The 12,498-nt window shown below is 47.4% G+C and overlaps 1 protein-coding gene across 1 annotated transcript in view; it reads right to left on the bottom strand.

Annotated features, from left to right (window-relative positions):
• NFATC2 (nuclear factor of activated T cells 2) overlaps nucleotides 1-12,498 on the bottom strand; it is a 138,693-nt gene that overhangs the window by 112,848 nt on the left and 13,347 nt on the right. The window contains exons 2-3 of the mRNA XM_032387614.1: nucleotides 6,542-7,556; nucleotides 657-828 (exon numbers count right to left, since the gene is read on the bottom strand). Coding sequence (XP_032243505.1) covers nucleotides 657-828; nucleotides 6,542-7,320 — 951 coding nt within the window. The 5' untranslated portion in view covers nucleotides 7,321-7,556. The remainder of the gene's footprint in view (nucleotides 1-656; nucleotides 829-6,541; nucleotides 7,557-12,498) is intronic.

Here is a 12,498-nt window from a genome sequence, read left to right as displayed (position 1 = left end):
TTGCAGAAAAATGCACATGTCTCTACTTATTTGGAAAAAAAAGTCTGAGGTTAAATCAAAAGCCACAGACAAAAAGATAACGATTAAGAAAAAAACAGGAGGAAATGCTCATGGTATAATATAAAAAATAGCAGAGTACCAACCACTGTAACATCAAGCATATGAATGTACATTAACAGACATTGCCATGTTTGTGCATAGAAAAGGCAACAATAAATATATAAAATGCTAATAGTTATTTTATGTGTAATTTTAATTTTCTCCTAGTTTTCTATATTTTACAAGAGTGTATGGAATTTTCTCAGTGGACTCACATCTGAAATTTAAGCACAAAATAATGGTTGCAGAAACCTCCTGTCAATACACAAATCTCTGCAAAATCTAGCAATTTTTCCATCAGAAAGAGAAGGGAAGAAGTAGCTTGAGCAAGAATATCATTTCTATCCTTATCCAGCTCAGGAAGACTTTCTCCTCTAGCCTCTGAGTAACTGGACCAGCTTCTGATACTAATTCCATCTCAAGTTTCCCATCCGTCAGACAAATAAGAGGCTGAGACACATACGACAACCCAACAAGCAACAGGCAGTGGCTGAGCAGAAGTAGCTCACCTACTGGCAAATGAAGGACACCAAAAGGAAAAGAATTCAAGTCCGTACCTGAACGACAGGGTGGCCACCAGTTGGAGCTTTGACAGCCCCTCGGCTGCCTTCGGTCTCATAGTGGGCCCGGTGATGTGGTTTGGGCTGCACCTCAATCCGCAGCTCATAGGAGCCCGACTGGTGGGACAGTGGCCACTCAAGCGGAGGGAGGGATGCGGTCACTGGGATGCTGAAGGAGGAAATAGAATCAGTCATGTATACGAGAAATCAGGACTTGTCAACCTGTACAATAAATGTAAATGGTCCCTTTTCTGGAAAAATCATGTCCAGTGAGTATATGAGTAAAATACTGGCTGTTGGAAAGCACATATTTCTCAGAAAGGATAGGTAGGACACTTCACAAGGTAGAGATCTTTTTCTTGGTTTTCTCTTCCATCTTTGATGACAACAGTGCGACTGACATCTCCATTTATGAAGCTAACTTCATGACACGTGAATTCTAGCATATTTCTAACTGCTATAACTTCTTTTCCTCTGGGAATTTGGAAGAGTACCACCTCCTACCTCTAAAAATCACCCTTTTCCCAGAATGTTCTCCCATTCCAAAGGAATAAGTGTGGGAGAAGGTACACTGAAGTGGAAGTCAGGGGCCCACGTGTGTCACTAATGGGCCATGTTAGTTTAGGCAAGTAACCTCACCTCCTCTATCTTCAGTGTCTTATAATAACATAACAAATGGACCAGATGGCACTGGAGGGTTATATCAGCTCTTATTTCCAAGTCCAATGCTTTCAATTAAAAGCTAATTCTAGGGAGAGACCATTTCCAGTCATAGGCATTGCTTATCACAGCAAGTATAGAACATCTAACCATAGAGATGTGGCTAAATTTAGAGACCCCTAAATTTAAAGGAAGAGTAAAGGTCAAGAACATGACTGGAGTTACCCACCCAAGTTTAAGTCCAAGCTCCACCTCTAACTACTTTGAGCAGATGCCTCCCCTCCCTAGGCCTTAGTTTCCTCAACTAAGAAATGGGGATCCTGAGATCATATAAAGAGCTTAGCGCAATAACTCCTCAAATATTAGGCTATAATTATGTTTCCCTATATATAGTGCATATTTCAAATAAATAATTATCTCCTATAGACAATCTAAATTACTTGTGGTTATAGTATTAGATATATATGCCTTTACATCTGAAGTTGTAATGACATGCCTTAAGTTTTATTTTCCTATAGAATCTTTTTTTTTTTTTTAAGATTTTATTTATTTATTTGACAAAGAGAGAGTGAGAGAGGGAACACAAGCAGGGGGAGTGGGAGAGGGAGAAGCAGGCTTCCCGTGGAGCAGGGAGCCCAATGCGGGGCTTGATCCCAGGACCCTGGGATCATGACCTGAGCCGAAGGCAAACGCTTAATGACTGAGCCACCCAGGCGCCCCCCTATAGAATCTTAAACCTACCCAGCACATCCAACAGGTACTTGATATATGGTTAGAATTATGTCATTTAAGAGTTGACTGAGGCCTTAATGATCTATCTAAACTATTCCTTCAGAGCCTCAGAGAACATAGACATTTCCCCAGGATTACAAAGCAAGACACACCAAGGCTGCAACTTATATGTCTTGACTCTCGGTCTAGTGCTCCATGCACATGTCTACACTACCTCTTATCTTACTAATTTATTTAAAATAGGGCCAAGAAAATCTCTCACTTATAGAATGACTCTAGAGCAATACCTGACATTTGACAGGTTCTCAGTGACTATTCAGTGGGTAGATGGGTAGATGGCTGGATGGATACATGAATGAATAAATGAGCAGTTTTATTTCAAAGAAGCCCTTATATTTAAAGTAGTTTCAGGGGCACCTGGGTGGCTCAGTCTGTTAAGCATCAGCTTTGGCTCAGGTCATGATCCTGGAGTCCCACGATTGAGTCCCACATCAGGCTCCCTGCTCAGTGGGGAGTCTGCTTCTCCCTCTCCCCACTCTCATGCTCTCTCTCTCACTTTCTCTCTCAAATAAGGAAAATCTTTTAAAAAAAAAAATCAAAGTAGCTTCAAAGTTGCAAATACATGGATTTGTGTCACTGTGTCCTGATTTTGCACATATGGCACCAATCGTTAATCCAATCAGCACCTTCTTTTCCACTAAACAAGCCCAGAGCTGCTAAAAGCTGACATTATCAACTGGACTTAGTTAAGCATTTGCAATGAAACCAATTCCATCCTTTCTCCATCACAGCAGTACCAAGGGGAGATGCGGGGGAGTGGCACCCCATGAACTCCATCACTGCTGGAGCCCAACTTGACCATACAATCCAACTTAAAATTATATCCTCACTATGCAAGCAAAGCTCCAGCTCTTCTTTGCAACTAGTTGCCTCCCGAAGCCCCCCTTATCCTTAGTGTCCACCTTAGTTTCAATGCCAACATGCCTTCAGCTTCTGCCTGCAGCCAAGATGCTGTGTGTGTCAAATACTTGTACTCTCATTACGTATGCAAGTGAAATTTTTTTAAGTTTGCAAAATAAAGCTCATAAAAAAATCACTTCACCCCTATATTATCTTTTGAAGTATCAAAAAAAAAAAAAAAAATCAAGGAGTAGAAGATCCAGTGGGATATCTCTAAGTATCAACTTCAAATTTTCCTTGGTTCCAGAATAAGTCTTTGATGACTTCATTACAATCTTAAGAATTAGACCATCAGAGCCAACGTGAAATGCTGCATGTGAATTTCAGCCCTCTGCTCTGCACACCCTGGGACAAATATTATCATGAGACTTCCCTGAACACCCTATCCCCTCTATCTCACAGAAAATTCTTACAAATATCTCCTTGGCTGGCACAAGCTAGCACTTGTAGGGACTAAAGTACTCTACTAGCATTCAGAGCTACTAGCATTCAGATCCAGCCACAGAATGGAGATGGAAGGAGAAATGATAAAGTCTTTATAAACAGTAAAGTCTCAGACATATGCAGCATGATCCTTTTTTTTTTCCCTAAGATTTTATTTATTTATTTGACAGAGTGAGACACAGCGAGAGAGGGAGCACAAGCAGGGGGAGTGGGAGAGGGAGAAGCAGGCTTCCCAAGGAACAAGGGAGCCCGATGTGGGGCTCGATCCCAGCACCCTGGGATCATGACCTGAGCCAAAGGCAGACACTTAATGACTGAGCCAATGTTCTTCTCCAATCTCAATCATTACATGAATCACATTCTGGAGACTGATCTGAAGCAGAGAGAACAAGGAGGAGTCAAGAACCCGAGGTTCTAAGTTTCCAACGCAGTCATTAACAAGCTGGGTGAGCCTGGGCATGTCCCCTCACCTCGCCAAACCTAGGTTTCTCAACCTGAACCGGGGTTGGCCTTAATCAGCATTTCCTAAGGTGGCTCCATACAACTTTGGTCACAGAACTCGTAACTCCATGGCCAAATGGCCTTTGAAATCACTGCCTGTTCTGTCCACAGCTGGGAGTGGCCCCTGGATCAGGATACCTGTTTAACTCTGTTAAACTCAGAAACTCCTTTTTTAAGGAACACCAATCAACCTATCATGGCACCAGTGTTCTCAGAACTGTCTGGAGGAGGGGCCAGACTGAAGCTCCCCGTGGTCCAGGTCGGTCTGTGGGTGGGATAAGCAAGGCCCGGTGGACAGAGCTCTTGTCTACTCTCATCCCATCAGTCGAAACAGCTCCACCACAATCTATTTTGGTATTCAATTTAATATTTGCAAAAAAAAAAAAAAAAAAAAGTTTCCATTTGCTAAAAACAAACATGCTTTGAAGAATCTAGGGCCTCAGGGCACCTGGGTGGCTCAGTCAGTTGAGCATCCGATTCTTGGTTTCAGCTCAGGTCATGATCTCGTGAGGTCTTGGGATGGAGCCCCACGAGGGGTTCCCTGCTCAGCGGGGGGTCTACTTGAAGATTCTCTCCCTCTGCCCCTTCCCCCACTCTAAAATAAATAAATAAATCTTAAAAAAAAAAAAAAGAATAGAGGCGCCTGGGTGGCTCAGTCCATTAAGCATCTGCCTTCATTCAGCTCAGGTCATGATCCCGGAGTCCTGGGATCAAGCCCCACATCAGGCTCCCTGCTCAGAGGGGAGTCTGCTTCTCCCTCTCCCTCTGCCCCTCCCCCTGCTCATGCGCTTCCTCTCTCTCTCAAATAAATAAAATCTTTAAAAAATAATAAAAATAAATACAATAAATAAAATTTTTTAAAAAAGAATCTACAGGGCGCCTGGGTGGCTCAGTCATTAAGCTTCTGCCTTCGGCTCAGGTCATGATCCCAGGGTCCTGGGATCAAGCCCCACATCAGGCTCCCTGCTCAGCAGGAAGCCTGCTTCTCCCTCTCCCACTCCCGCTGCTTGTGTTCCTGCTCTCTCTATCTCTGTCTCTGTCAAATAAATAAAATCTTTAAAAAAATAAATAAAAATAAATAAAAATAAAAATAAAAAAGAATCTACAGCCTCATGTTATTACCATTACCTCATGGTTTTCAAAGTGTTGGGATTATTTTTACCCTCATTTTGATGGAATATCATCTGCTTCTAACCTCTGTGAGCCTCATTTTTCTTAGCATCAAAATGAAGATAAAAATAATACCAGCCAGGGGCGCCTGGGTGGCTCAGCGGGTTAAGCGTCTGCCTTCAGCTCAGATCATGATCCTGGGGTCCTGGGATCGAGCCCTGCGTCGGGCTCCCTGCTCAGCGGGAAGTCTGCCTCTCTCTCCCTCTGCCCTTCTCCCCTGCTTGTGCACACACACGCTCTCTCTCTCTGAAATAAATAAAATCTTTCAAAAATAAAAAATAACGCCAGCCATGTTTATATAAGAATGAAATAGTACATACAGAATACTTAGGATCATGCCTGGCATACAGCAAGCATCCTTAAATACTGGTGATGATCACTGTCAACTGTCATTCCTCTAACAACCATCGGGAGCTCAATCTCCTAGGACAAGTCTCACTGATGAGAAAGCACTCTCTAAAGTGCTTCCCCCATAATAATAAGACAATTCTCCTATAAAAATAATGGCTGCCCCCCCCCTTTTTTTTTGCACTCTTACTTTGTGCAGGCTCCGTGCCAAGAATTTGATATATATCCTCTCACCCAATCCTTGCAAAAAAAAACAAAAACCAAAAAACCATGCTGAGGTGGGACTATTATCATCCTCATCTCATAGGGAATGAGCCAAGGTTTAGTGTTGTGCTCAGTGGGAAAGGGGGTCCTGATTGATTAGCAATGCCTGCCCTGGGAATGGCATCAAAAAGGTGCTCAGTGAGAAAGAGGGCCTGCATGATTAGTGATGCCTGCCACGGGCACAGCAGGAGCGCAGCACCAGATCACACAGCCGGTGAGCGGCAGAACCAGGACTCAGATCCAGAACCGACAGACCCTACAGACCACCTACATGCATCTCTTCAGCTTACCACTCTTTTAAGCTCCTTGAGGATTAGGGCTCACGCTTCCTTTTTTTAGGACCTCCGGATCACTGACTGCAGATACCAACCATCATCAAGTCCTCTTATAAGAGGACTGCGAATTCCACACATTAAGGCTTGCTCTGTGCTTCCCAGAATGTCAGCTCCCTGAACACAGGAATTTTTGCCCATTTTGTTCACCGCCAGCTCCCCAACACCTGTAACAGTGCGTGCCTGGCCCATAGCAGGTGTCTGATAAACACCCGTTCTGTGAATGAATGAATCAGCCAGGTGCCCTACCAGCGATCGCTTGCATCGTCAGGACCACCACCTGGTGAGTTAGGTACCCTCAGGCCCATTTTACAGATGGGGAAACCACAGCTCGGAGAATTTAACTTCCTTGCCAAGGCCTCACAGGCAATAAGCCGAGAGCCAGGACGTGAACTCTGTCTGGCGCCCCCTAACCAGAAAAAGTCCCCTAAAAGTAAACCGTGGACCACACCGCTTCCCGGGCCCGCTCACCTGCAGATGGGAATAGCAGGCACCAGCTGCTTGGGCCAGGTGGGCGGCACCAGCAAGATGGACTCGGGGGCCGAGCTCCTCCCCTCCTCCTGCTCGCAGGGCCCCAGGAACTCCACGGCCGGGTAGATGTGGCGGGGCAGGCCGGCCTTGGGCGGGGCGGCGGACACCGGCGACGGGTCCGGGCTCGTCTTCCACATCTTGGGGGGGATGCCACAGGGCGAGTCCGCGGCGAGGCTGTTCAGGGCATCCATGAGGACGGCAGAGCCAGCCGTGGGGGGGTACCCAGCGGGGGCACCGTCGTCCTGGGGCTGCGGCGAGGGGCTCCGGGAGCGCTGGGGTGAGGCTCCGGGCAGCGGGGCAACCAAGGCCCCGGCACACGAATGCCTCCGCTTGGCACCAGGCGACGAGGAGCGGGAGGCCGGACGGGGCACGGGCGAGTGGCGGCCCAGGCAGCTGTCCTCAGCGAGGCTGGTTCGAGGTGACATTATTGGCGAGGTTCTGGGGGAATAATGAGCAGGGATGTTTTGAAAGTGGGGACACAGGTCGTCGGGCCCGCCGTTATTGGGCGAGACGCAGGGCGAGGTGCAGGGGGAGAAGGTGTCGGAAATGAAGCTGGCAGAGGACCCGCTACTAGCCGGGCTCAAGCAAAGCGGCTCGCGGTAGCCCTCGAAGCCGGGGACGGGCAGCGTGAACCGCGGGCTGGCGGCCGCGCCGGCCGGGGCCGGCTGCTCCCCCAGCAGGCCAGTGTCTCTCCCGCGGAGGGGGCCCCCTGCCTGCATCAGTTCGTGAGATGGAGTGATCTCGATCCGAGGGCTCAGGCCCGAGGCCCCCGCTGGCTTGGCCGCCGGGCTCAGAAAGTTCTGCGGCCCTACCCTATCGGGCTCTCCGAATCGGCCGGGGGGCTCGCCGGGGAGACTGGGGAGGGGGCTGTATGGCTTGAGGCCATAGTCCAGGACTTCATCGGGATATGCGAGTCCGGAGGGTGGGCTGGCGACCTTATGTGCATTCGGTTCCTCTGGAAAGAGAAGGGGGGAGGGAGGGGTCTTTTTAAGCCTCTAAAACAGAACTCCCGTGCAGAGCAATCACAGGTTGGGTTTTGTCTCCTGGTTGATTGGTTTGTTTGTTTGTTTGTTTTTTCTAATCCCCACCACACCAAATCCCAAGCTGGAGCCTCCTTCCCTCGCCAGAGGAAAGGGAGGCCACTTCATCCCAGATTCCTCGAAGAGCGAGACCAAAGCAGAAAGATTGTAGCGCAGGTGCACAGAGCACAGCTCATCCAAGCCATGTGGGACGCGCTGGGCCCGTGGCCTCCAAACTTGTGGTTCTGTGGAACCCTTGGGAGAGATTCATTTCATTTCACAACTCAGCTCACACCGTATTTACTGGAGACTGAAACAAAAGCTTCACGAAACGATACTTACCCTGCTACATACAATACACTCTTCTCTTCCCTCTTATCTGGGGCTATTTGGCTTAAATGCTGGTCATAACTTATTCGACAGATTTCCTGGCCCACCAGTGGGTCATGACCCACAGTTTAGAAACCACTGACCTGGCTTACATCATCATTCTGCATATATGGTGCGGCCACAGGATGCAGGGGGAGACTGCACCGGCTCTGGAGTCCAAGGGGCTCTGGGTTCAAATCCCAGCCTTTCACACCCTTGTGTAAATACTGGCTTAATTTAGAACGAGGACTCCTGAGTCACGTCTCATCTTGTGCCATTTTACAGATGGGGAAGCTGGGGCCCAGGGAGGGGACGAGATTCACCCAAAGACACAGAATTTGCAAGATGAGAAATCCCATAGACAAGCCCCTTGGCCCTCAAAAGGCAGAGCCATGGTTCTGTAGTCTCTCAAGCTATTGAGAACAGAGGGTACAGAAAGATCTTTTTCTTTAGTAGCGGCCTTCGGCTGCCACCTCGAAAGGACCCACGCTGGAGAGCGGGTTGAGTGAGGAGGGAAGGAGCTGTTCTTCCCCGCCACCCTGACCCTCATCCAGCGCCCTGTCAGGGCATGGGTCAGCCTGACTCCTCTCTTTCACACACCTTACACCCAATCCACAGCAAATCCTGATGGCCCTACTGTCAAAACATAAGCCACAGGTTTGTGTGTCTCCTTCTCCACCACAACCCCTCTGCCCTAAGCCATGAGCCGTCCTCTCTCACCTGGACCTACTCACCTCCCCCCTTGGGCTCCCCACTTCTACCCTCGCCCCCTCCAGTCTGTTCGCCACGCGGTAGCCTCTCGAAACGCCCATCTGCAAAACTTTAAAAGCTGCCCCAGATGTGATCTAAAGTCCTTAACACACTTGTCCCTGAGCCCTGGCCCGTCTCACCACTCATACCTCCCCACTTTTTCCCACCCTGACTCAGCAACAGCCCTGCTAACCCCTTCGCTATTCTTCAAGTAGCTCCCGCCTTGAAGTTCTTGAGTGCTGTTCATTCTGCTGGAAACTCTACCCTCCGAGATCTTCACATGGCTGCTTCCCTTAATTTCTTCCCGTGTCTTTCATTCTCTGCCCTTTTCCCCTGCCATCTTTTCTCTGCTAACACCTGTTACCAGCTCATGACACATCAGGTATTATGTGTTGAGGGAATCTCATCCTGATAGATCAGGGGCAGGCAAACTGCAGCTCCTGGGCCAAATCTGGCCCACAGACTGTGTGTGTAGATCAAGTTTTATAGAAATGCACCCATGCACCTATTTGTTTACCTACGGTCTATGGCTTGTTTTTGCACTACAATAGTAGAGTTGATAGTTACGACAGTCTATGGCTCACAAAACCTAAAATATTGATCATCTAGCCCTTTACAAAAGTTTGCAACCCATGCACTAGACACCATGCTACCATTCTGGAACCGTATCTACTGAGGCTCAGCACTGTTTGCCGGGCACCTAGCACAGGCTGTCCATAAACGTCTGCTGAGTGAGTGAGCAAACAATAGAAGAAGCATGCCCAAGGTCCAGCCAGCCAGAAATGGAAACTCTTCTTAAAGTTGTGTGACAGGCCCTTGCCCTGGGGAGCCGAGGTGGCTACAAAGATGATCCTCAACCTCCTGGTGCCCTTTCTGGACCATCCTGGACTACATGCTGCCTGCTTTCGCTGAGCTGATCTCATGAGGTCCAGATGGTGTCCCCACCCCAGGCGAGAGCCCAGAAATGGCTTCCCACAGCTCTTAGGGTAAAGATGAACAACCTCAACTAGGCCAGCCTGGCCAGGCCCTGCCTGCCACCTCTGGCCTCGCCTCTCTCTACCCTCCCACATCTCTCCCTGGACCCCAACCAAACTGGCTGTCTTTCTGTTCTTAGAAAGCACCTACCTCCTTTCTGCCTCAGGACCTTTGCGCTTGCCGTTCCCTCTGTCACAACAGCTCCTCCCCCCACCATACCCAGGCCCCTTCTCTACATGACTAAACTACTCATTCCTTCCAGCTAAAGTGTCATGTGCTGGGGAAGGCTTCCTGGTCTCCTTGGCTAAATTAGAGCCCACTCACGCTTCTCTGTTCTGCTCCATACACTTCCCAAAATTCCAATTAAGTAATTCTGAATTTAGTTGTTTATTGCCTGCCTCTCTCCCAACCTCCAGCTCCACCCCTACAACAGGAAATTCTATGAGGACTCTTTCACCCCCTAATGTATTCCTAGCACTTGGACAGGAACCCCCCCAAAAAAAATACGTGTTGGTTGGCTGAATGAATTTTTTTAAAAGTGAGTTCACAAAAGTCTATATGAAATATTTAAACTGCTACTCAAAGATGTTAATATCCAAACCAAAAGGTAGAAAGATATAACCTCCAGAGGGTAACTTGGTAATATCTATCAAAATTCCAACACACGTATTTTTGGAACCAAACAATGTTGCTTTAGAAATTTATCCTGCAGCTAAACCCTCATATGTGCCAAATGAAGTGTGCATAAGATTAGTTAATACTGCCCTGTTTGGGGGCACCTGGGTGGCTCAGTCAGTTAAGCATCTGCCTTTGACTGAGGTCATGATCCCAAGGTCCTAGGATCGAGTCCCGCATCGGGCTCCCTGCTCAGCAGGGAGTCTGCTTCTCCCTCTTCCTTTGCCCCTCCCCCTGCTTGTGCTCTCTTTTACTCTCACTCTCTCTCAAATAAATAAAATCTTAAAAAAAAAAAAAAAAAAATACTGCCCTGTTTGTCATCCCAGAAGACTGGAAGCAACCTAATGTCTATCAGTTGGGGATGGGTTGCATTCTGGTTTGTTCATACAATGGGATACAATGCTGCTGGATAAAGGGTTGGAAAAGTTCTTTCTGCATTGATCTGGAATGACAAGATACAGTGTCAAAGGAGAAAAGGTACATATAACATGCACAGTATGAAAACAGGATAGAGGAATGTATACACAGGTACACACACACACACACACACACACACACACACACACAAGCGGTCCCGTACACAGGCTCTCTCTGGAAGTTACAGTAACAGTGACTTCCTCCAGGGAGGGCAACTAAGTAATCAGGCAGAAGCATGGCAGAAAGGAGACTGATTTCTGTATGACCTCGAGAAAAGAAATACAATTCCCAAAAGAAACATGTTTTATTTTATTTTAAAGGTGGTGGGGCATCGGGGTGACATGACAGGGTATACCGTAATGACACCCTCATTTCAGAAGCAGGAAATTGAGATCTAGTCCTACTCTGCCACTACCGAGCTGTGTGACCTTGGAAAAGTCCCCCACCGGCTCTATGTCTCAGCCTTCCCATTTATAGGACAGCACTAAACTAGATCGGCTTCCTTGGTCACTTCTGGCTGTGAAATCCTTTGATTTTTCTAGCTGGGGTGTGTAGGGTCTTGAGTTCTTATGAAGAGGCAATCGATCACAACTTGTATCTATGTGCATACACACACACACACACACACGCACACACGCACACCTTCCTGGCAGGTAACAGAGTGTAGAATTTTAATCTAGCGAGAGTTCAACATCAAATCCATATCCGACAACATTCTGATAATCCACTACTCTGTGAACCAGTGCAACAAACCACAAAAAGTCTCTTAGCAAAAATTCCGGCCTTATCAGATGAAATGCATCACATCTCATCAGAAACACCCCCTCAGGCCTGACGTGAACAGTCACAGAAACTCGGCCACGAAAACACACACCACTCACACTTGCTGGCCGCAACGCCGAACAGAAAGGCCCGTTTGCTGAGCAAAAGCATCCAAAGCATTTACACTGGTTTTAATTAATCCAAGCAGCAGAGTTTTTTCCGTTTTCTTTTTCCTCTCGAGATTCTGAAAGTTTCACAGCAAGCAGGGAATGTGAAGGTAATCGATCATCATTCCATTCTCGGCTCTCTGGGTGTTTGACAGCGAATATCCCAGACGCACGGCTCATCGTGAACACATTTCTATAAGCAGCTAGGATTCTCAGCTCTCCCTCCTTACACAACTGTCCCCCTCACAGCCAGCCCCTCGGGGTCACGGCCACGTCCACACAGCCACTGGGTGACGTGAGTTTCATCTTAGAACCACCAGATTTTCAGAAGGGTTCCCAAAAATCTTGCTCTTTTTACCCCGTGCATGATCTTTGCGATATCCATGTACCACCAGTAAATATTATTTACTTAATATTTCTATATTTAAATTCACTCACACAGTACTTTTTTAATTTTAAAAGGAAACTTTATACCACTACCACAAGTGGAAAATCTGTGTCACCTCCGTAAATAGAAGGTAGGGTAAAAACACAATAAAAATAAAAGTTACTAAATCCGAGATTCGAGACACTGTGGCCGGCCAAAGGCTCTACTCTGAGGCCCACCCTTTTTTCTGCCCCTGAATGCTCTCTTTTTATTGAGGTAGAACTTATATGTACAGATTTTGACTATGTAGAGTTCGATGAGTTTTGCCAAATGTTATACACCCTTGTAACCACAACCACAATAAAGATGTAGAACATTTCCACAACCCCAGTAAGC

Source organism: Phoca vitulina, unplaced genomic scaffold (genome assembly GCF_004348235.1).
Source record: "Phoca vitulina isolate PV1807 unplaced genomic scaffold, GSC_HSeal_1.0 scaffold50, whole genome shotgun sequence".
Taxonomy (NCBI): Eukaryota; Metazoa; Chordata; class Mammalia; order Carnivora; family Phocidae; genus Phoca; species Phoca vitulina.
This window is presented reverse-complemented; position numbering and strand designations above follow the sequence as displayed.